Source organism: Sinohyriopsis cumingii, chromosome 1 (assembly GCF_028554795.1).
Source record: "Sinohyriopsis cumingii isolate HCF-2022 chromosome 1, ASM2855479v2, whole genome shotgun sequence".
In the NCBI taxonomy this organism is placed as follows: Eukaryota; Metazoa; Mollusca; class Bivalvia; order Unionida; family Unionidae; genus Sinohyriopsis; species Sinohyriopsis cumingii.
Genome location: NC_142961.1, coordinates 11,914,477 through 11,940,364, shown reverse-complemented (window position 1 = coordinate 11,940,364; position 25,888 = coordinate 11,914,477). Strand labels below are relative to the sequence as shown.

Here is a 25,888-nt window from a genome sequence, read left to right as displayed (position 1 = left end):
GTATAAATATACAGGTGAGTGAAACTTCCCAATGTATGGGGGGTATGAGACATAATACTTGGAGAATATAAAGGTCAGTGAAACTTCCCAGTGTATGGGGGGATCCGACTTAATTCAAGGAGAATATACAGGTCAGTGAAACTTCCCAGTGTATAAATATACAGGTCAGTGAAACTTCCCAATGTATGGGAGTATCAGACATAATATTTGGAGAATATAAAGGTCAGTGAAACTTCCCATTGTATTGGGGGATCAGACTTAATTCAAGGAGAATATACAGGTCAGTGAAACTTCCCCATGTAGGGGGAGTGTCAGACATAATACTTGGAGAATATACATGCCAGTGAAACTTCCCAGTGTATTGGGTGATGAGACTTTATTCAAGGAGAATATACAGGTCAATGAAACTTCCCAGTGTATTGGGTGATGAGACTTAATTCAAGGAGAATATACAGGTCAGTGAAACTTCCCCATGTAGGGGGAGTGTCAGACATAATACTTGGAGAATATACATGCCAGTGAAACTTCCCAGTGTATTGGGTGATGAGACTTTATTCAAGGAGAATATACAGGTCAGTGAAACTTCCCAGTGTATTGGGTGATGAGGCTTAATTCCAGGAGAATATACAGGTCAGTGGAACTTCCCAGTGTATTGGGTGATGAGACTTAATTCAAGGAGAATATACAGGTCAGTGAAACTTCCCAGTGTATTGTGTGATGAGACTTAATTCAAGGAGAATATAGGTCAGTGGAACCTAGCAGTCTAGTTATGACACTTGTAGAGCATCTAGTCAGTGAAACTTAGCAAACTCAAGTTATGAGACTTTTACATCATTCAAATTAAAGTTACGAACTCTCAAAGTTAGGGGATTTTTTCGAAATAATACACAAATACTCAAAACTGTTACATTCCTTTTTAATATAATTTGGCACATGAAAATATGAGAATATTGTTAAGTTATAGTCACTGAGTATATATGAGGTACATAAAAGATGTAGAATATTAAACAAACCATACTAAAACAGCATTACTTATATTCTGGTCTACATAAGTACATTCTTACATTCAGAATTTTTAAAATATAAGATCATTATATACAGCATATCAGATACATTGCAATGCTATTTTATAAATTAAATACAAAAAAGTTAAACTGATGGAATGTTCCTTGCAACACTTAGAATATTTGGAAACATTTCTAATATTCAACAAGTAACTGGGAAAAAGAAAATGTATACTTTACATGGAAATAAGTTCTACCATCCACAACCGCTACTTGTGGTGCAAGTATAAGCTTTCACATATTATGTTTACATATTCTTAAGATAAGTAAAATGTGGATAGGTATTAAAAGCAAAAATGGAAAATGTTTAGGAACAAAATGTTTAGAGGCTTTTTTAACGACATGTCATTAATTATTCATAATATCGTTATTGATAGAAACTACTGGAAGATACATGATTGAATACAGACAAGTAATGACCGGAAGGAAAAAGATGTACAGCATCATCCTCACTATGTCAAAATCAATTTAATTAATTGTGACTTTTATTTCAAGACAAATATTCCAAACAACAATGTATTTAGCCTGTCACGGTCAAAATAGACAAATGCCTGCAAAATTTAAGCTGGTCTGACAAAATGATGGGGTGACAAAATGAGGTGACAAATGATGGGGTGACAAAATGCTGGTGCTAAGTAATAAAAGGCTATATTTAACTTTTTGTTTGTCAAATCAAAATGAAACCCATGATTCTCATCTTTTGACAAATCTTATAAAGATAACAATAAATAAAAAATGAACTGTTTTAGTATACTAACATAAAAACTGTCGTACTAATCTGTTGAAGTGAAAAATCATCTGCAGATTGAAATCCAGAGCATTGATAAGTACAGTTTACCAACATTCTAATGAACTCCAGATCAAATTTCCAAAATAATAACAAAATTACAAAGTCCTAAAGTTTCTTATTTTTCTCTGAAAACTATTCAGAAATAATAAACAAACAATTATGCCCCATACACTATTGAATTTACTAATACCAAATTAGTTCTTTTAGTACGTGAACATATTTAAATATGGTTGCCAATTTTTTTATAAAAATAACCAAAGCTTTTTCTTTTAAACATATTGAAGATCACTGAATTATCACTCTATAGTAAACTGAATTCAGGAAAATCTTATTTACCAGTGAGATACCATACATACTTCTGTATAAGCCAAATAATTTAGGGAAAAAAAATGCCCTTGAAGAAGCAGGGTCAGCTTATGCATGGGCCAATGTCTAGAGTGGACAGTTTTTTAAGTCTTTTTGTTGACTACTGTAATGGCTGTAAATCTTGGAGACACAAAAAAAAAAAAATAAATCATTTTCGGTGTCCCCACACTTAAATAACTGTTATAAAGTTATATGATTGATTTTGTTATTATTTTCCATGTGCATATTTTTTTATTTATCCAACATGAAATTAAATAAAGGTAAATACAGACTTCATAATTCACGGGCCAGTTGAGTTTACCAGCGAGACCAGGTTGAACTATAATGTACAGTACTTACACAGTGCAAAGCGTGCATAGCATCACTTAAATCCTTATTTATTCCCAAACATATTAGATACAGATTTTTCTTTATTCATTGTTTCAACCAAATTGCATTCTTCCAGATAACATTTCAGCTAGTCCTTAACAGCCGTTTCATTTACGATGCATCATGCACTCACAAGTTACTCATTTTCAACGATACAGGCGATCCTACAAACTGTGGTAATATTAATGAAATGGTATGCACGTTTAATAGTACAAGGCACATAACCAGCATAACTTACATGTTCACAAAGAGTGGTAATAAAAAAGGCTAAAATTCTCATCATAATCAACTAAAATCATCATCAATCTACTTAAGTTTACTGTTTTGGCTAAACAACATCATAACTTTCCACACAATGGAAAGCTTGATGTTTTGGCATCTCCTTTGTTGATAGTTGGCCTGACTTGTTTTCATTTTCCGACAGCAAAACAGGCCAGTTAATCATTAAAACCCTGAAACTGGCTTGTGTGAAGAGGGAATTTTGACCGGCATCAATATCAGTACATCGATGTGTAATTTTCTCTCATTCCATAATATTACCATAGTTCTGTAAAACTGGATGTAAGGCATACATGTAAACTTTTCAAAATCCATGCATCTTATGATGTCATGAAGTTGTGGGATGGCTTAAACACAGGGTATGCACTTTTTAGTGTTTATACCTATTCAGTTTGGGGGGGTCGGCTAATACGTGAACCGGCTTATATGCAAGTACATACAGTAATCTGCTAACTTATTACCTGGTTTATAAACAAATTACTACTTAGGGTACATTTTGATATTCTTGGCAAATGGAAATAATAAAATTGAAGAAAAGAGTATTTCTAGAATTCCTAATTAGTTCATTTTTTTTAAAGGTTAGCAGTAAGAAAATAAAATAATGGTTCATGAACATATATCTTTCTGAATTGTTTGAACTGAAACTCTTCATTTATATATCTTCTGAGATGAAGCAAATCTATTTTGTTACCTGTTCAGAATGGATGTTTAAGAAGGAATACATTTTATTCTTCTACATTTTGTAAGAATATATAAGCATATTTCAAGTCTTTTAACAAGCTTATCTGACTGACTTAACTTGTGTTACATTTTCTTCCACAGTATCAAAATTAAGCTCATTATTTTCCTGCTGTAAATAGTCGCAAAATCAACCTACACCATTAAATTAATTAATTATATTGTATAAATATATGACTAGGAAGAACATAAAAAATAATAATGGTAACATATAAGTTAAAACAAATATTTCAATGATTACAATATAAAATTCTGATCTAATTTAACATGTAACTGCCAAATAACTTCACAAATAGATCATGCTTTACCATAACGACCAGTGATCTTTGCATCTTTCAACAGATATCACCCCCACTGACCAACTTTTGTATTCCTGGTGCAAATCTCAGTCAAACAGTTTATTCTTGGATTAGCTTAAGATGGTGTGATCTATAAAAAAAATGAAAAACCATTTTGCCTTGATTTACAAAAAGGAATGGTTAAATTATATTTTTCGTGGGTACAGAATGTGAGCATACAATGACTTCCCCAAGCCATCCACAAAGGTAAAGGTCATATTACTGGGTGTTGCTTCTACAAATGCAAAACCACCTAGTTCTGTATATTTGGCCCAAAAAAACTTTGAGGAACCAGCTGGCACATCATTTGCATGCTCATTGCTGGTATCAACAAAATTTGCTGCTCCAATCACAAAATAATCCATGGTGACTCCATCTTCAGTGGCCTGAAGATACTGAAAGATAAAATTATGACATCATTAAAATAACAACAAGATTCCAGTGCTCTGAAAAGCCAACATTTAAAAAAGATAAATTTCTTGTTACAGAAATGTACATTCATCTGTATTTCTTTTGAAACATCCCACAAAACCACCTCTAACCATATTGAGTCTAGGAGTGAAATCTCCTGGTCTCAAGAACACAAATTGATTTAGAATTACCAAGATAATAACTTTCCCAAAATATTTTCCACACTTTTTAAAAATCATTGATGCAGACAGACTATCATAATGAACTAAAATATGAAACAGGAATATTGTTGGTAACTTGATCTTTGATGGCACCTTAAGCACATTACTGGATGTCATGCTGACGAAATGTGAGCTAAATGAATTTCTCAAGGGCAAATAGAAGTAGCCAATCTGAGAAGGCACTGAAAACACAACTATAGGATTACAAGTCCATGCTCTACCACCTGATCTAATGTGGCTGCCTTGAACTGGAAAAGAAAAGTTACAATACTTTATGAAAAAGAAATCTGATGTTCTTGACTGTTTCTCCTCATTGGGATAATTTTATGATAACCAGTGCCTACCTGTAGATTGTGGTCATGTCCACAGAGGTAGGCTGTAACTTGATACTTCTGAAGTAATGGCCTGAGACGGTCAACCAGACACTGTGTTGGACCATGTTCTGCGATAGAATAAACTGGGAAATGTCCGGCCACAAGTAGATAGTCTGCTCTGCAAGACAATATATAACATAAATTAGACTGCTCTGGTGGCCTTGTGGTTAGAGTATCTGCCTCAGAAGCAGGAGGTCGTGGGTTTGATCCCTGGCCGAGTCATACCAAAGACTTACAAAAATGGTACTAACAGCTTCCTCGCTAGGCGCTCAGCATTAAGAGGTTAGTGTTAGGACTGGTCAGCCTGGTGTCAGGATAATGTGACTGGGTGGGACATCATGCTATGTGCCTGTGGCATGATGCCCCAGTGCTAGACATCACTATAAACTGCCACACTGCAGACATCGTAGCGATATGACTCAAAAATTGTTAAAGCTACATTAAAAATCCTAATCACACACACACACATAAATTAAAGTTCATTGCAACACAGTCTAATAGTATACCCTTTAAGTGATAAAAGATACTTCACCAAAATTAAACATTTTAACTTCAAACATTCACAACATAACAGCTAAAAAAAATTATTAAGTGAAAATCAGTTTTAGTTAGAATGACAATTTATAGCAAATGGTGGTAGATGCAGAATTCCAGTACAATCTGGCTACTACTACAAGTCTTTCTTGGTCATTTATGGTATGGTATTGTGCACAAGACTGGTATTAGATTCTTTCTATTGTCCAAATGTACATACATATTTATGTACAGAGTACATCTAAAAACATACTCCTAGATGAATTGTGTATATATAGTACAAAAATAGTGAGACAACAAAGTGAAAGGTTTGAGAAATTATACTTAAGTTTGTAAAGCATTACTGAATTGAACAGGTTCCACTTTTCATTCACTGAATTAGAATATTATATTTGTACTTTCTCTAATTTCCTCTGGGATTCTGTTCCAAATTAGTGTCTTGTATATTTAAAATGTTTCTTAAAGAGCGGAATGGAATGATGCTTAGCTGAAATTTATCTTATATTGGGAATGTTTCCATGTTTTCTAACATGAAATAAGTGAGATATAATTGGGCTATATTGTTTGAAACTTAGTGCATTAGTCTAGCCTTTCTCAACAATATTTGTTCATTTACTGTTAACACTTAATATCTTTCACTGCATTTGGGATGTTTTCAGCAGCATCTAAGATGAGCCAGTTGGCTCCTTTCTCTAAGCAAATATTCTTGTCAGAAATGTTTACCCAGATAATAAACATATATAATAAACATGTCTAGGATGGTTGTTTGTAATATATTAACCGATGTTTAGTCAACAGATATTTGCCCATGGGCACGTTTTCACAGTTGAGTAAATTGCACAAGGGAAGCTGTGTTCAGGTCATCATGATTTATGTCCTGCAAGTTTAATACTAAGTGATCTCACCACAGTACATAGATCAGTATTTTGTAAGGTATTTATATGTACCACATTCTTCTATTGCCTGCAGTTTCTTTGATCTATAATTCCTTTATTTCACACAATATACTGTGAAAGTCTGACATTTCCATGTTGATGTCAATGTCAAGGTCAGTCTTGCAGTCTTCCATGCATGGCCATGATAATGGGAATATTTACTATTTGAATCAAGTTTTGACAAGTAGAGAATCCAATAGGGCTGAAACAGTAAATTCCTTATGTGGTTGTAACACATTAACTGAACTGTTGCCATTTAATCAGTCAGAAACACCTTGTATGGAGTGTGAACTGGCAAGAATTACAGCATAATCAAAGTTTCCAGTTTACTCTCACTGACTCACTGCTCCAGTGGCCTAGTGGTTAGAGTCTCTGCCTTGGATGCAGAAGGTCACAGGTTCGAACCCCTGCCGAGTCATACCAAAGACTTATAAAAATGGTACTAACAGCTGCCTCACTAGGCACTCAGTATTAAGAGGTTAGTGTTAGGACAGGTCTACCTGGTGTAAGGATAATGTGACTGGGTGGGACATCATGCTACATGTCTGCGGCATGATGCCCCAGTGCTAGACGTCACTATAAACTGCCACACTGCAGACATCGTGACGATATGATTGAAAAATGGTTAAAGCTACATTAGAAATCCAATTTCACAAATCACAGTCATATACTCTTACTGACACAAACATATTTCCTGTAAGCATGTTTTTGACAGTTAATAATTAATTTTTAAGAGCAGTGGTGTGGAATAAATATTGGTTGTATAAAATTCATTAGCGTAGTTTTTGAAAGAAAGAATAATACTTAAAAAATAAATAGTTTAAAGAAAACAAATGAACCTCAGAAGGACATTACAAAACTTAATCAGCAGCAAATCCAGAACTGAAAATGACATATTTAATAATTAAGTATATCAATGTTTTCTTTTTCTATTACATCTTTTTACAGATCCTTTCAATGTTTTTTTCCCCTAAATTTCACATTGGCTGCCACATTAATTTTTGGACAAATTTGTCTTGCAAGAGCCATCAGACTTATGGGATCCCTGATCTAATACTTTTAGTGATTGCAAAATGTTAGATATTAATTGTCATGAACATTATTCTCATGTTATATCACCAAGTTTACTTCAGATTACTGCACTCGTACGCATTCCCAGTTGTTCCTCATTTCCACTCTCAGATGCTAACAGTCCGATTTAGTTAGCTAAACATATGAATACTTTACAAATAATCTGTTTTATGACCACTATATAAATTAGTAAATACAAATTTATTCTATAATACACATCCATGACACTAATCAGTGCATACATCAAGCACTCCCATACATATGAATCCCAACAATGCATGGCACGTACTGATAAAGCCTAAAACATGCCATGTCAATAAAAATGACAAAATCCCATTGACATTACAATAAACTAAACTATATTCAGGTGCATTGTGTAGGTGCACATATCTATATTTATGACTAGAACATACATATCACCAATAACCACATTACGTAAACTATACATATTCAGTGAATTACGCTAAAAATATGGTAATTGTTGAGAATAAAACACCAGCCAATCCTACTTTACAAAACTGCTTCATAAACTATCTGACCTTGGTATTTCATAAAATCTGTGGAACTTCTTGTATATCAAGAGTCCTACAAACAAACTCTACTCACGTGCTTTTCATCAACTGCTGCTCAATCCAGTTCCATTGATCCTCAGCAATGACGTTATCTGCAGGTCCCTGGGGTTGGGAAGCAACAAAATCATGGAGTGTGTTCCCACACAACAGGACTGTATCAATCATGACAATGTCCACTTTAGCATTACTGCCTGGGATGGGGAAGCTCAAGAAGTAGTAGTAATTGGGAAAGTTCCTGACAAGGAAACTCTCATTTATTATGTAAGAAGTAATGGTCAATGATATCCAAACTTACCAGTATTGATTAAACATTGACTTATGATACATGATTTTCTTGCCTGATGTGATGGATCTAATATACCATATATATTCACTTATAAGTTGAGTCAAACTCTGAACAACAAAGATCCTGATCCACCATAGCATAATGCACCTGCAGATCAGGGTTATGTTGTTTGTTCTATGGATTATGACTAACAAACTGTATAGACCCAGATCTGCTAGCACATAATGTGCTGGCAAATCTGGGTCTGAGCAGTTTGCAGTTGGACTCAGTGAGTATATATGGTAAGCATTCACTGAATATAAAATGTATTAAGAACATTAGTTGACATGAGCTGCTTGTTGTAACTTAAAATGTTTCATAAATGTTGTAATCAGTAAAAAGAATTTAACAATTTTATTTATTAAATAAATACCTGTTTATCTTATATGATTCCAGTCAGTCAATTCAGGTGTTTCTGTATCACACACCCAGACTAGAACTATATAGGTCTTTTTTTTACTAACATCCATGTATCAATATTCTGATTCAAACTTGTATGTGTAGAAATTCCAATTGCTATTAATTCCATTCATAATTCTATTTGTAAAGCATCTAAATGTGGGGTATGTAATAAACACAAAACTGCATTCACGTTTTCTTCTGAGCTGAAGAAAACCATTTGATATGGCTGTTACAGAATTGTATAAACCTATTGTTTTATTTACATTAAATACATGTAATTGGGTTGTTGTTTTTTTTTGTACAGCATTCAAGGGTGATTTATGTATACCACATATTATTTCGAAACAGTGAGTTCAGTTCATCCTGTGCTGCACGAGCGAAGTGCTTGCGATGGGAAAACTGATACTCAAGTGCACAGACAATGTAGGGCTACATAGTTGGTGTATAAACCACCTCTCCCTAGAGCAAAATGGCACAATATGAGAAGTCTTGTCAGTGAGCAGTCTACTTTAATGACTCATGATCTCCAGATGTAGAGGTAAGTGAATTATATATTAGTTTCCTATTTGCATTATAGGATATAATTACTGTACTATCACATTTATTTTTTATTTTTTGTAACTCCGACTTGATTCATATAGTACAATGTTATAGTCTATTTCCTAATTTACTTGTATGTGATTTAACAGAACGATTTATATTTGCAATAACACTGCATTTATTAAGTGAAGTTAAGTACTACAAGATTCTTATCAGACACATGTTCACATCTGAACCTGCTTATCACTTTATATAGCTGTCCCGATAATACGAGTATAAAAGAATTAACTCAAGTTTACAGTCCATAACATCATTACGTGTTATTATACATGCTCGTGTCATTTGTAGTACACGGATTTGGATATATTTTTTGCTGACTGGTTGATTGACTGGTGGAATATTTGACCACTGATTGACTGGTGGGTTGACTAACCAGTGACTGACTGATGGGTGATAGACTGGTAGCCAAGTGTTGTGCTGGGAGAGTGATATTCTGTATCTACATATATGCATGGGATTGCAGGTGTCCTTTAGCCGTGGGATAATTTGGGTTCTGTTATACCCAGTGTGCTGCTGTCAAAGAGGACATTGGCCATAAGAAGATTAAGGCTGTTTATTGGTGATGAACCAGGGCTTCTGGACCAACGGGTTTGAAGAGGACAAAATATTGTACAGATCTTTAGGCAGACCAGGAGGGGAGGACCATACCTCCCGACATAGCGCTGGGGCTGAGAAGATATTTTGCATTTCATTATTTGAATGAAAAACTCATACATTTCATTATCTGAGTAAAGCATATCATGTTTAACTGAACCATATCATTTATTATTATTTGTGTGAAAATTGTTGATGTCTATATGACTCATTTGATTTCATTATGTGAAATCACTTTGAATCATAAATCTCAGTACTATCTGAAGTTCTTTTCTTACATTAAATTACATTATCAGGGTCATGCATAATATGTTAATCGTCCAACATTTGGATCTTGTATGCCCATGAATTGAACATAACCTTTTCCATTGAATCATTCATAAATAAACATTGTATATTTGTTGCCATCATTAGTGTTCTTTGTTTTAATCTGATCTGTTACAATGGCAAATGAATATGCCAAAGCCTAACAGACTCAACCATATCAAATTTGTTCTATCTGCTGATTTAGAATAAGGCACATCTATAGTTTTGTATATTTAATTTGCATTGTGTGATTGACCTTTGTCCGTAAGTGAGGGTAGGAGTTTGGGCCTACCTGACTAATGTCTGTGGTTTTTTTTACATAGCTAAATTTTGTTATGATTGTAGCTTATATATTAAGATTGTTATTATTATTTGTAGGTATAAATGTTTACTTGAATTTGAGTTCAGGACACTGGTTTTCCCTTTTGGAATTCCTGGTGTACCTGCTGTTTGCCATGTTCTTCACTAAAGTTCCAGTAATAGACCTGATATTGTTGACAACTTAAGACCCACAGCCTGGTCCTCATATTGTGACTTTGGTTTTTATATCAGGGAGAAGTAAACATAAATATTTTATTCTCACCTTGACATCTGAAGTGGAATCAATCTTTCAGTTTTTAATTTGAGAGGACTTATTCGTTTCAATTATTAACTGGAATTACATAGTGCTAATAACACTTTGGGACTAAAAGGCTATTTTAGGATTATTGTGAATTCATTTTGAGACATTCTGAATCACATAATTATAATCCATCAAGAATGTTAGCAGATCAACACCATTCCAGGCTATTGGTATATCAGCACTTTCAAGATTGGAATTCATTTAGAACCCCACTGGAATTCATATGGAATACTCTGTACTTTTGGACTTGTGATAGAACTTTCAAGACTATTTGGGATTTAATTCAACATACTGTATGTTCTTTTTAAATTTTCACTTTGTTTTCTAGGGAAATTACTTATTTGTTGATATTTACAAAACTTGTTGTGTTTCATTCTGTTCTGTTACTTAGTGTATGACCATGGAGTCAGAACATATCACACAGCTGCCACAACAGTTATGCACTGCTGGCTTGGTCATATTATGATGCATGGGTGATGATACAACACATACCAAGACATAAATTACACATTTTGAAGGTGATATATATTGCAAAATGAAATGATACAATATGTATCATGATACAGTCTGTATAATGATACAGGATGTATGACAATACAATCTCCCCCTTTCTCTCTCTTTTCAGGAAATGTCTACTTCAGTGCTTGTACTGTAAGCATGTGACAACATTACTAGAATTACCTGTCACAATACATGTACATGTATATCATAACCATTTTGCTGATTGTTCATAACATTTTGTTATTAACTGTACAATGCCCTAGTAATTATCTGACCCCTGAAACCTGAAATATTTTCCAGATTGGAACATTGAATATAGCTGAAGATTTTATGTTTAAAATCTCATCCACCATTTTCGTCTTAGCAACACATCATTGTATTTAAAGTTACTTTAATGTGTTGACATTAAATTTACAATTTATACTTCATGTCTGAATTTGTAATACATGTACTAAAGACATATAAAGCTTTTTAATTTTCATTTTGTTCTCAACTTCAGTTCATATATATGATATATCACCTTTCAATGCTGGTACATCAATGTATTGTCACACTAGCAGTGCTATATTCAGATCTATTTTCTTAACCTATATTAATATCAGATATATTTCACTGTGTGGTACAACCCAATAGTAATATAAGATATATTTCATTGTGTGGTATAAAACAACATTAATATCAGATATATTTCATCGTGAGGTACAAAACAACATTAATATCAGACATATTTCATTGTGTGGTACAAAACGACATTAATATCAGATATATTTCACTGTGTGGTACAAAACAACATAATACTATAATGAGTGGTAAAGCCAGGTGTTGAACTATTTTGTTTCTTGCATCAGAGAAAAAAATATATATCCAGTATTTACACAAGATAAAATAAATCCAGTATTTACAAAAGAAAAAAAAAACAGTCCTTTTTACAAACCAGATCTGCTTGGATGGTTAAACACTCTTCAGCGTATGCACCCTTATAAGCTAACCTTAGTTTGAATCATATTCAAAGGCTGATCATAAAAATATTGGTGATTTACGAAAATGATAGGTTTGGGATGACCTAATTCATTGCAATAAATTACATTTACAAGTAGGACATTTGTTAACTATTTTATCCTCCCTGACACAAAGCAAGCTGAACTGCATAATGCGACATGCTGGATTTTTAAGACTGGTGACAATGTAGTAATATAACATCATCAAGAAACTCTCAGTCAACAGTCAAATACCACTGGTAAAATGTAATTACCTTGCATGATAAGTAAAAAAAGATTTTAAATTATTGCCTGAGCTTAAATGCTCATTTCCCTTGCAGGAAGAATGACTTCAGTAGGCATACACAATCTTGCATCACATGGCTTGATGGGCAAAATTGCATTTTCACAAGTGAAGAAAAAAAGATACATGTTTCATATGTGAAAATACGCTAATGAATCAAAATATGAAAAATACTTCACCAATAACTTCCTGTATTTCACACTTAAGTAAATACTATATAATAAGTACAGTATAATAAGTACAGTATTATGATTCTGTCATACAAATACAGATTTTGATTCAGTATATTATGACAGAAAATATGATGCCAGTACATATTAAATTGTTACACTCTAGCGGCCAATTTGTAATGAGGAATTGTCAACAGCTGTAACTGTAGCAGTAGCTGTCAATTTGTACTGATGATTCCTATACCTGTAGCTGTCAATTTGTACTGAGGAACTGTTGCAGAGGCAGCTGTCAGTTTGTACTGAGGAACTGTTACAGCTCTAGCCACTAATTTTTACTTATGAATTGTTTTACCTGTACCTGCAAATCTGTACTGATGAATTACCTGCATCTACAGCTGTCAGTATGTACTGATGAATTGTTACAACTGTTGCTATCAATGTGTATTGATGAAATATTACACATGTAGCTGCCAGTTATGAACTGTTACACATGAACTGTCAATATGTGCTGATGAACTGCTACACCTGTATCTGTCTATATGCATTGACAGGTTGCTACACCTGTAGCTGCCAATACATACTGATGAATTTTTACACCTGTTCCTACATATTTGTTCATATTTTTTCATGGGTTAAACTAGGCTAAATAATGTGGAAGAGCAAAATATGAAGAGAAAATTTAGAACAAATAAAAACTAATTTAAAGACAAATTCAATGAAACCCATTCAAAACAAACTTAGATTGTAAAAATTGTTTCAAACACAAAGTGTAATTTAAAGCCTGTTGATTAGGTAATATAAGTTCATGCTATATTTATGTCAATAATAATTCTGGTTCTACAAACAATTTTTTCAAGGCTCTTACACTTTGTTAAAAAGCAGTTCCTTTTTAGATTGTGATTTAAGTACATACCATCGGCTTGATTTCTTGGAATAAGCAATTTGTGCCGACACATTTCCATTATGGTCATGATTTCCAGCCACAACATACCAAGCATTTTGTAGTGACTGGTCTTTAAACACATGCTCAAATGTCTCCTGAAAAAATAAAGAGGTCTTTAACACTAAATTTAAAAAAAAAAAATTAAAAGTATCCTTGTGCTTTCAAATAAAGCACAGGTATTGGTGATATAGTGTTTCCATACATACATACATAAATAACATGTAATGTCTTTGAACTCCTCCTACACTTTTAGCAAAACACATCAAACTTGGATCAATGCTGGTTCTTGGGGTGTACACTGCACAAACTTTGTGGAAGTTTTATCTCATTCCTGGGAGTGGGGCTGTGATGGTAGGAATGATTTTAAACAAATTTTAAATAACTCCAGCATTATTTGTGTCACATGTCTGAGAATCTGCACACGTGATCACTGATCTAAGTGCCAAAAGACTGGCACCACTGGGTCATGCCTTGGGATCATTCCATACATCAACTCTTGGTCTGAATTATGCCCTTGGAACATGACAGAAACTATTAGGATCCCCACACTTTAACCATTTATACACTTCTTGGGCTTGAAAGAACACAAACTGAATACATGCAACTGACACTGACCCTGAGGCCTATATTTTGCCCCTGGTTCATAACTTGGAAACTATTAAGATCCCCACCCTAATAATTTTTATATACCTACTAAGCATAAAAAGACATACTTATACTGACATTGACTTTGGGATACAGCCCATCCCCAGAACTTATCTCCTGGTTCATATCCTGGAAGCTATCAAGATCCCCACCCAATGATAATGTACATGCTTACTGAACAAGAAGAGATAAGTGTACATACACATCCAAAAAGATTAAAACTTCTGGGTAAAAGACAAAAGAGGGAAGTGCAGGAATGTATACTTTACAAACACATAATTCTAGCTTATTCTCTTGTTCCAAATGTTTTAAGATGGTGAGAAACTTAAAACTTAAACCTGTGAAGTAAAGTAAAATCACCCTAATGATTATATAAAAAGATTTTGGGGTGTGTGTGTGTGTGTGTGTGTGAGGCTATAGTACACCCTTATATCATAAGCCCCTGAAATGTTGTGAACATCCTTTATCACACAGTTTAATGAATAAAATCTGATGCTTCACAGTTAATGGTTCATTTAAGCCCAGATAAATGCCCATAATTACCATATTTTATACTCACATATAAGTTAATGGTTCATTTCAGTCCAGATAAATGCCCATAATTACCATATTTTATACTCACATATAAGTTAATGGTTCATTTAAGTCTAGATAAATGCCCGTAATTACCATATTTTATACTCACATATAAGTTGGATCTACCTGTAAACAATACAAACCCAGACCTGTCATTGCATAATGTGTCTGCAAATCAAAGTCCATGTTGTTTGTTCTAATCATTACTCCTAACAAGCTGCATGGACACAAATCTGCCAGTGCATTATGCAACCACAGATCTTGGTCTGTGAAGTTTGCAGTTGGATCTGTCAGTTGGATCTGTCTTATCTTATAAGTGAATGCTTGGTATGACCTAAAAATAATGAACTTTCTGATTCTGTCAAATTTATAAAAAGGACATATTCTAGATATTTTAATCTGACAGTTAAAGTTATTCAAGTTAAAAACTGAGATTAATGACACAGCAACTCTGTAATACTGTAAGTTCAAGAAGAGATGCTTTTGATCTCTTATCTGTATTACTTGGTCCTAATCAATCTGTAGATCAGAGATAGGGAACTCACTTGGAACCTTTTGTCATCATCATTAGTGACACCATCAAAATAAAAATTGTCTCCAAGAGCAAGGTTAAACTTTGAGTCGTATTTCTCTGTTACATATCTCATCTGTTTGGCAACAGAGCTCTCCACAGGAGTGTAGTATGGGATGGTTGGCAAACCTCCCCAATCTCCCAAAACCAAGAAGCGCAGACTGTCAACTGCATTAGCAACTAAAAAACATTAAGAAAAAATTGCCATAATAGTAACATTCAAATAATTTTCAAACTTATATCTTAGAATTTATTTCCTTCATACAAACCTTATTTCTTTAAAAAAACAAAAACAAAAAAAGAAGACCATGACGGCCTGAGATCTCACACCTGACTGGCATCTGCCTGTTAAACTGCCTCAAATTGTATTGACTGGTAATGAAAACTGTTGTCTGAAGGTTTCCCAGTTTTTTTTTGTCTGCATCCATATTGGACTGTAGATCAGTATTAGTTGTACAAGACTGGGTGGCATTTATGAAAGCTAGGGCGCTAACTGCAAAACTGATCAAATTCTGTTGAGCAAATTTTAAGAAGTCTTTTAGTAATTACAGCCACATGGATTGGCATCATGGCAGAAAATTGTTCTATTTTGTCCAGTGGTCATTGAGTGGCATCAGGCTTTCATGGCAGAAAATTGTTCTATTTTGTCCAGTGGTCATTGAGTGGCATCAGGCTTTCATGGCAGAAAATTGTTCTATTTTGTCCAGTGGTCATTGAGTGGCATCAGGCTTTCATGGCAGAAAATTGTTCTATTTTGTCCAGTGGTCACTGAGTGGAAGTCTTTAAAGGCTGATTCAATTCTTTATGACAATAGCAATAATGTTAGATTTGCATTTCTTTTTCAATTTGAAAGTTACAGTTCTTGTAAGGAATGAAATATACTGGTAAATGTTTATAAATGACAAATACAAAAAAACTCAAAAACTTCATCCAAGATGGCGGTGGTGGGAGGGCAACTCCCCTAGTTCAGTGCTATTTTTTATATTTGATTTGAGGGAAAAGGGCTGGGATTGTTGCTGAGAATGAAACACCAACATGAAAGTACATGTTGACCTCAGACTATATAAACAACTTCAGGTGTACCAAAGAGAAGTAATCAACTGTGTACAACAAAGTTTTAAGGTCAACACCTGTCTACTGCAAAAGCCACAAAACAACAACTGTCCATACATCACATTTTGACTTCTATCTGCATCCACAGATTTGATCTCTTCATTCTAATTTCTAGACAAATATGGTATTATGTGATCTGAATCTGGTATAACATCATTGGCCATTATCAGACAACAAACTGGTTTACTGATTTGCTACAGTGATAATCATTTTCAGAAGATATAGATTCTATCTGAAAAATGGGGAACGGCCATTATTTGGAAACATTGATATTCATGGGTGTATTTTTAAAATAGCGTACTTGTCAGCAAGTCTAACAATTTCTCGAAATCAACTGATGATGCAGAACTAGTAACTTATGATCATGTGTATATAAGTACACCACAGGTGGCGCTATGCAGAAAACAAATACAGAAAAATCTGAATACCACAATACCGTAGTACCCACGTTATCAGTGGAAGCTACTATAGATGTAGCAATAACAACATAACTAGGAGGTGCTTCAGTCTGGCCAAGTGCCACCATCTTACTATTTTTTAACAGAGAGGGTACCCTCTTTACGGGGCTCCCATTCTTTTAACTTTAATTGGATAATTTCATGAATAGCGTGAAAATTTTACATCATAAACTGCACAAAGGAAACCATTATCATTTTCTTTTAAACTATACGTTATTGGTAAGAATATGATATGGTTCAGAGAACATTTTTGTGAAAAATCTACAAAATGTATGAATCATGGAGGGTTTCACACAGGAGAAGTTTTATTTATGAATCTAAATATGGAATGAGCCAAAAATATATTTGTACTTATTTTGGTTTCGTGGGAATAGAACTGTGTTATAGGTGGCACTCTAGGGTTTCGTAATTTGCATAGGGTTAGGATTTTAAAGAAAAAGAATATCCCCGGCTTTCCTCACTGGTTATACTGGCTATTTAAAAAAGACCTTGTACATCTTAGGTATAATTCAAAGAACCTTTAATTCCCTTTATTTTGATGTATGATTGATGGGTGTAATATGGGTTATAGAGTATACAGCTTGGCCTTACTCCAGATGTGCACCTTTCAAAAAAGTGCTATCTCTACTTGGTAATTTTCATTTCCTGAACTTCAGAGATAAATTGTATTAAAAAAATCTGATAACTTTTTTTTACATTTTATATATTTGGTAATTCATTCATTGCCCTTTCAGAAGCTGGTATTGTCTAGTCTGACAAAATTCATTTTCCCTATTTTAATTGCTGCTATGGATAGTGTACTTGAGACAAATTCAGGCTGATTTTTTTAGCACAAGGGAGCATTCATTTTAGTTAGCAGTGTGTTCAAATCATGTACAATTTCCAAAAGTACAATATCCAAAGAAATATCATCCACATTACATTAATATAGCATAGAGGTATGCCACCATTCTCTCCCTTGTGCATGTTTTAAATGCAAACAGCTTCACCTTACATATGTCACTCTCTCAAAAGTACATATAAGGTGATTTATTGTAAAATACTTTACTGAAAAATGTCAGACTCCTTTGGTAGCAACTATATACTCAATGAATATAAATATTGTTGCTACCTCTACCAGTAACCCCCAGTTTGTTTTCATTATTACTGCTACAAAATAGTATCGAACCTGCCTGAGACCTCTGGATGTGAAATTAATTTAGTAGTAAAAAAAGTTAATACAAATTTATACTTGTATCTTCTGTTTGAAGAATAAGACCCCCACCCTGTAATAATATTTTTTAACAATTGTTACAGATTTAAAGCTACTCACAGCTCAGGCTGTTGTAGCATCCATACCCCCTGCATAAAACATCTTCATTTGTCTGTGATTTTATCATTATTTACACTTTTAAAAATAAGTTAATATTGTTATGACAAAAAATATGCCTGCACATAAAACTATGCAATAAAAATAAAGCAACTGCAAAATAATAAAAAAATAAATAAAAATAAAAAGTATACACAGTACTGTATATAACTTTTCATAGGAAATATTAGAGAAAAATAAATGTTTTATATAAATCTAAGTCATAAAAACTATTTTTTTTTATGAATGAGTCTTTTAAAAAACCCTTATAAAGGTAGGCATTTATAAGGAATAAATACTCGGCTTGTCTTGTAGCATTGTCCTTATAGATTTTTTTTTAATTAAGGAGGTGGATATTACCAGTCCCTTTTGTTTTTCATTTTCACATGAATAAAACATGAATAAAGACTTGCTTTACACTTAATAAGGCTTTTGGATTGGACATACACTCATAATTGTAAATTCTGAGTAATTAAAGCTGCAAATTCTGGATTGGCCGAGGCACATTTCCCCCAAATTTTCTTTTATACACCATATACATCTGTAAATTATACCTCAAGAATAGTCTGGATATATTATCTAGTGAAATTTGTTATTTCTGATGCTATGACCTTCTCAAGAATACCATATTTATTAACCCGAGATGAAATTTTAAATTTGGCCTGTTATCCCAAATAAATTTAGATTGATGGCATGCATATTGACTTGAAGTCTGTACACGGTGCGCATGTAACTAGTCCTGATCTTTGATTTAGGTGCCTACATGCAAAATGTTCAAAATGTAAATGGTTTGGTTTGCTTTAACGCTTGAATAAAAGCTGAATCCTCGGAAACACATGATACTCATTCGACGACTAGTATCGATTAATGATAAACAACTTTGTCCATGTTTTCGCGGCAAAACAAAAAATTAAAAAGATTTATGCAATCGAAAAACTTCTCACAAATAAGAGTCTTAAATCAATTTTGATTTCATACCTGAAAATGAAAACAAGACCACAGCAAAATGTAGCAAACACTTCTCCATTTTGAACAATTTGTCACAGTCATATGTTCTGTCACATGATTTTAAAAGGTATGACTAAAATGCGAAAAGTTACGAAAAGTGCGAAAAGTTACGAAAAGTTGCGAAAAGTTACGAAAAGTTCATTCAGATACTTATCTGCGAAATGGATCGACTATAGTTTATTATCAGTTGCAAATAGTATTTCTGTTTCACAAATGAAATTATAATGTGTAATAACTGATTTTCAAAATCATTTAACATATAGTTTTAATAACGAGTGTTTCTAGGTTCGTTTAGTAAATCACTACTTCGATTTTATGAAATGTAATAAGAATTATAGAGTTTGAAAAGATATTGACTTTGAAGTCTTTCTGGAAGTAAAAAGCATTCATTGGCCTAAATTGGATTAACAGAAAATTTCGTCAGCACTGGTCAAGATATCATTATGTACATCTGGCATAAGCAAGGTGACCATTAATAAGCCGATTGCGGTTCTTCTATCTGTCAATTTGAATCAAAGCCGATATTGTAATGTCCAAGATGGATAAATTGACTTGATTCTCACGCTTTTGTTTATTATAACTGTTCTTTTGCACAATAATAATTAATCATTTATGTGTAGGTAACATACGGAGAGTTGTGAATGCGGTAATTATCTTACAATTAATTACTGAGTTACAGATTTGTGACCATGTCTGAACAGTGACATCAAAGAAGAATATCTTCACTAATCCATAGTTTGTATTGAAACTAAAAAATAATGATAATTGTTGCGTATACAAATTCTAGATTAAAAATTATATATTGCGGTCTGTATATTCTTGCTTTTGTTTGTACTTTGCGTTCGCTGAGAATATGTCGAAGAAATATACTTGTTCTGTCTGTTTTCTGGATTGTAAGACGGACTGTATTTACTGTGAGGTAAGTGACTTTTTCATCTTACCTAATTTATTAATTTCTGTTGTAAGGCAGTGTTAAGTATATGATGTCTCCTTGAATCAATGAAAACGATTGCATTAAGATAAAGTTTCTTGAGGAATGGCTAAACGTTGTTTGAACTTTAACATATTTCCGTGTTTTACATCTTACCTAATTTAATTATTTCTGTTGTAAGACTGTGTTAATTATATGATGTCTCTTTAAATCAATGAAAACGATTGCATTAAGATAAAGTGTCTTGAGGAATGGCTAAACGTTGTTTGAACTTTAACATATTTCCTTGTTTTACACTACGACACATACGTTCCCATTATACGCTGCAAAAACATTTTGTAAAATACGTTAGTTATTATTTTAATTTTTTTTAATTTCGTGAAATCACTTTAATAAGCATAAAAATGTTAATTATTTTATCTTCCTATAAAATATTAAATAAGTCAAAATACATATTCATGCACATACATACACACATGTAAATGTCAGCTGAAATATATGTTACCCATAATTTAGATAAGTTATAAAAGAAGGGGATACTTGTTTTATTTTCGAATATGTGGTCAAAAATTTCCTTTTGTTTGCCGAATATAATAATCTAATATTCTTGGAAAGCTTTTATAAAAAAAATGTTGACAGTAGGATTACGGCGTATGGTGTAATACAATACTATAAATGGCCATTAAAATTCATTTGACTTTTTCTTTTCGTAAATTTTCTAGACATGCCAGACGTGGGCGCACTACAAATGTCAGGGCATTGATGAACCAGACTGCAAATTATGGCGGAGAATACCCCTGGACTATGTTTGTGTGTCGGGTCTTCTTTAGACTACCTCATGGGTTTAGAACACTTGAAGAAGGTGTGCATCCATCATTTATGATGATGATAATGATTATCATAAAGAAGACGATGATGTTTGTTTGCTGTGTTGTTGTTAATGATGATCATACTGATAATTATATTAAAGATACAATATGTTTTTTGTAGGACATTTTAAATTCTAAACCATATTCTTGCCAATAAAATTATATAAACTGAAGACTGACATGCAGATCTTTGATTATTTCATTTTAGAAAAAGGGAAACATTCTCTGTATTTTCACACAATACTGGCACAGATTTTTATTTATATATATACAAAAAACACTATATACAATTTCAACACGATAATTTCAATTTAGTTTGTTAATATGGATGGGATCTATGTGGATGATGTGAAATTACTGCATTATTTAGATCGAATTGATAGTAGTGAAGTGGGGCACCCTAGCCTCAATGGAAATTAGCATTACAGGACCCCTTGGGCAAACCTAGCCTCAATGGAAATTAGCATTACAGGACCCCTTGGGCAAACCTAGCCTCAGTGGAAATTTAACATGGGGAAAAAATCATGGGCAAACCTAGCCTGAAGGGAAATTTAACATGGGAAAAAATCATGGGCAACTCTAGCCTCAAGGGGAATTGAACATGGGAGAAAGTCATGGGCAACTCTAGCCTCAAGGGGAATTGAACATGGAAAAAAAAAATCTTGGGTCTGTTGAGCGACAAGGGAAAATGGAACAGGGTCGGGACCCTATTTTAATAAGATCCCGACCTGATGGGTCTATGGAAACGGAACATACGAAAATTGAAACAGGGAGGGGTCTCTATTTTTTTAAACAAAAAAAAAAATAAAAAAAATAGGGTAGGCAAATTGAAAGTCTATCTCTTTTCGAGAAATGTGGGTGACCCTGAAAAGGGCCTTTGGGTTTATGTTAATATGCCCTTAACATAAAGGGCATATGCAACATCTTCTTCTTCTTAGGCTTCGTCGAATGGTAGGTCCATAAACTAAAACTCTTTTCAGGCATCCTTGCCTCTCCACGTAAATCCTACGTATCCATAGGCTCGTGTCGGTCCTATGGACAACTGCCCACTTGGATCGGACATACATGGGTATGTCCGTCCTGAACATCATCGTTGACACAAGCGTTGAAGAGTGCACATCGGTCCACATGTTGAGGCGCCGAGAACAGGTGAATCAATGCAGTGAACTGCACTTATTTATAGGGAGAGAAAGGATTGAAACGGATTGAGTTTGTTGACCAATCCAAACACGCGTTACAAAATTCAGTCAGCCCACGTCCAATCCGAAGAGAGCAGTCTGTGACGTCACGTGGTCTATATAGATTCGCTAGCGCCTGTGTGCAGTCAATTCATGCGACAGTGATTCAACATGACGGAAACTCAGAAAACGATCAATTGGGGTGCACCGACGGTGGAGACTTCCAAAGGGAACCCGGACTTACTTTCAGAAGAGGTGAATTGGGATTTTGTGGATTTTCTTACCTCGCAAGAATTTGTTCCGGAACCTTCGTCACCTTCTTCATTACCGCACGTGGAGAATTTTAGACAGAGACAGAAAGAAGAACTGGAGAAATTTATACAACGACAAAACGAAGCGGAACAAGCTTTTCTCCTACAGCAACAGCAGCAAGAAGAAGAGGTAAGAAAAAAAACAAGAAGAAGAAGAAGTAGCAGCAAAGAAACAAGGGTGTGAAAATCAAACGGTCACGGTACTGTTAGACATTTTAGCGGAGTTAAGAAGTCTGAAACAAATGTATCAGACTTCTTTAGCACGACCGAAGAGAATACGACCTTCCCGAGCTAAACACTCCAACCCTGTGACTAAGCCTATCGTGTCACCCTTAGTGATTTCAACCAAATCATCATCATCAACAGTACTCAGTCCAGAAGTAGGTCTCGGCCGTGGCAAAGGCTTAAGACAGTTAAAGTTGATTGCTTAAACTCACCCCTACACCAAAAAAAGGCCCTTTTCAGGGCCACCCACGTCTCTCGAAAAGAGATAGACTTTCAATTGCCAATAACTCAAAAAAAAAACATTTTACCCCTATAGTACGTGTCTGTGTATGAGTGTGTGAGTGTACGTTCTTATGTTAAAATCAAAACTCAAAGACACTTACCTTTTTATACCTAATTTATTCTTTTATAAATATTTACAATCCAATTCACAATTCACAACAAATCACTTTAAAAACTTCATAGACTTCTTCTGTCTCATTGTTCACTCTCTCTGTTTTTTTGAATTTCTTCACCGTCACAGTCTTTTCCTCCTCTTCCTCCTCACTTTCTCCCCTTCTTCTTTTCTTCTCCTGTTTCTTTTTCTTTGCCTCTTGTAAATAGAATTGTCTTCTTTCTTCCTCTTCTTCCTCTGAAGAATCCCTCTCTTCTTCCTCTGAAGAATCCCTCTCTTCTTCTGACTCCTTTTGTTTTTGTTTTTTTTTGGGCAATCTGGAGACCAATGTCCTTTTTCTTGACAATAATAACAGGTATCTTGACTTATGTCTTTTCTATCCCCACTTTTTCTTTTTTGACGGTCTAGACACTCTGAAGACCAATGCCTCTTCTTCTGACAGATATAGCAAGTATCTTGACTTTATCTCGAAAGGAAGGAGAGTAGTCCGTCGGCTGGTCTGAAGAGAATTTTCTAATGACCCCTCGCAAAGCTCTGATAAAATGTTCGATCTGTCTAGTCTCTTCCATCGTTGTGCTCGGTTTGAGAGTGAAATGAATAGTGAAAGGACAAGACACACACCCTTTTATACACGCTGGTCTGCTAGGACTATAAATTAGTCCATGGTGTTTAAACTTTAGTCATTTGACGTTTTTCTATCAAGATGAAACGAGCCAATTCAGTTGAGAAGAAAGAAGAAGAAAGTAAGAGGCAGAAACGTGATCTATCGCCTCGTACCAGAGCTGAAGTCTTGGCACAAATTCATGCCAGTGATTTTGAAGAGGAGATGAGTGAACCAGAATCCAAACCCTCTAAACAAAGTTCACCACCCTTAGTTAACCCTGAAAAGTACTATGACATTCGAGAGACAGAAAAGCGCTCCTCTAGAAAATTTAGAACCACGGCTTACAAATACACGGTGAAGTTTAAAGATTTCAAGGTCGACGTACCCTTAGAGAAAGCAGAAGGGTTCATCACTGGGGTGTGGGATTCTTTACTCACCACATTCAAGCGACAATGTCAACCCAAAGAAGACGATCGCTTGAGACTTTCCATACAACACGACGGCTTGAAATCCCCTGTTTGGATCGAGTTTAGCAGCCCTGCAGAATTGACCGCTTCCAAAGTCATGGACAAGATTCAACACGTACAACAATCCAATGACCAGTTTGACATCACCGATGGAAAAGCCACACTGGAATGACCCACGTCTCTCCTCCTCAAGGGACTGGACGCAAAAAGATGTTATTGGTGGACGACCTTCGCAGCACCAAAACAAGTCTCGTCCGAATTCACAATTCTCAAGACCAGATGTGTTTAGCCAGGGCCATCGTGGTGGGACGAACCTATGTCTACAAGAACGACACAGCAGAATGCAAAACAGCCTGGAAAACTATTCGACAATCGGACCGAGCCAAACAAATAAAAACGAAGCAGAACTCCTGTTACAACAAGCTGGCTTGCCCAAAGACAACCCTGTGGCATTCCTGAGATGCAAAAATTGCAAGATGCCCTAGCTCCACGCTACACCTTGAAAGTGCATCCTCAAGAAATGCGTGGGTCTCTGTTGTTTCGAGGGAAAGACTTTAAGGATGGAAAATACATTCACGTCTATCATCACGATGACCATTTCGATACCTTTACCACTATTACTGGATTCCTGGGATACAGTTATTACTGTGAGAAATATGACTATGGCTATAACAATAAAAAGCAACACAAGCATTGTGGATCGAAATGCTCAGGATGTTTGGCCTCTCCACCCTGTCAGAGCGAAGGACAAGAACCAGTGCATTGTTTCACTTGTCTGCGCACGTTTGTCAGCCCTGCCTGTTACCAACAGCATTTGAAGACGCAAGGTTCACAGAAGAAATACGCTTGTCAACTCCTGAGATTGTGCCTCACGTGTGGACAAGGCATATGTACCAATAATACCAAGGCACACGTATGTCGAGGAAAGAAAAAATGTCACATTTGTCATCACATCGTGGACTTGGAACACCAATGCTACGTGCATAAATACCAACCCCAACCAGAGAAAGACGATGGACACAAGAAGAAATGCAATTTCATCTTTTTCGATTTTGAATGCATGCAAAAGACCGGCATTCACATTCCTAATTTCTGCGTGGCTCATCGAGCGTGCGAAAAGTGCATTCAAGAACCTATCGTGACTCATTGCCCTTACTGCAGTAAGATTCCTGGAAGGCGTGAAAAAATCTTTCGGGGACCGAACACGCTAGCCGATTTCGCACAATGGGTCTTAGACCTCATCGACAAGACGTGGAGCCAAGAGGACATCGAACGTTACGGAGATTGTCATCGTCATGCCACGGTGATGGCTTACAATTTCTCCGGATACGATGGACAGTTTCTTCTCAGATACTATACGGAACATGGCACCGAGCGTCCTAAA

The 25,888-nt window shown here is 34.8% G+C and overlaps 1 protein-coding gene across 1 annotated transcript; it reads right to left on the bottom strand.

Annotated features, from left to right (window-relative positions):
- Positions 1–900: 900 nt before the first annotated feature.
- LOC149806417 (tartrate-resistant acid phosphatase type 5-like) lies at positions 901–19,597 on the bottom strand. Its single transcript, XM_089953066.1, has 6 exons — positions 19,496–19,597; positions 15,573–15,778; positions 13,777–13,901; positions 8,097–8,297; positions 4,921–5,068; positions 901–4,339 (listed from the first exon to the last, which is right to left on the bottom strand). The coding sequence occupies exons 1-6, from the start codon at positions 19,542–19,544 to the stop codon at positions 4,091–4,093; spliced, it is 978 nt and encodes a 325-aa protein (XP_089809192.1). The 5' UTR covers positions 19,545–19,597; the 3' UTR covers positions 901–4,090.
- Positions 19,598–25,888: the final 6,291 nt, after the last annotated feature.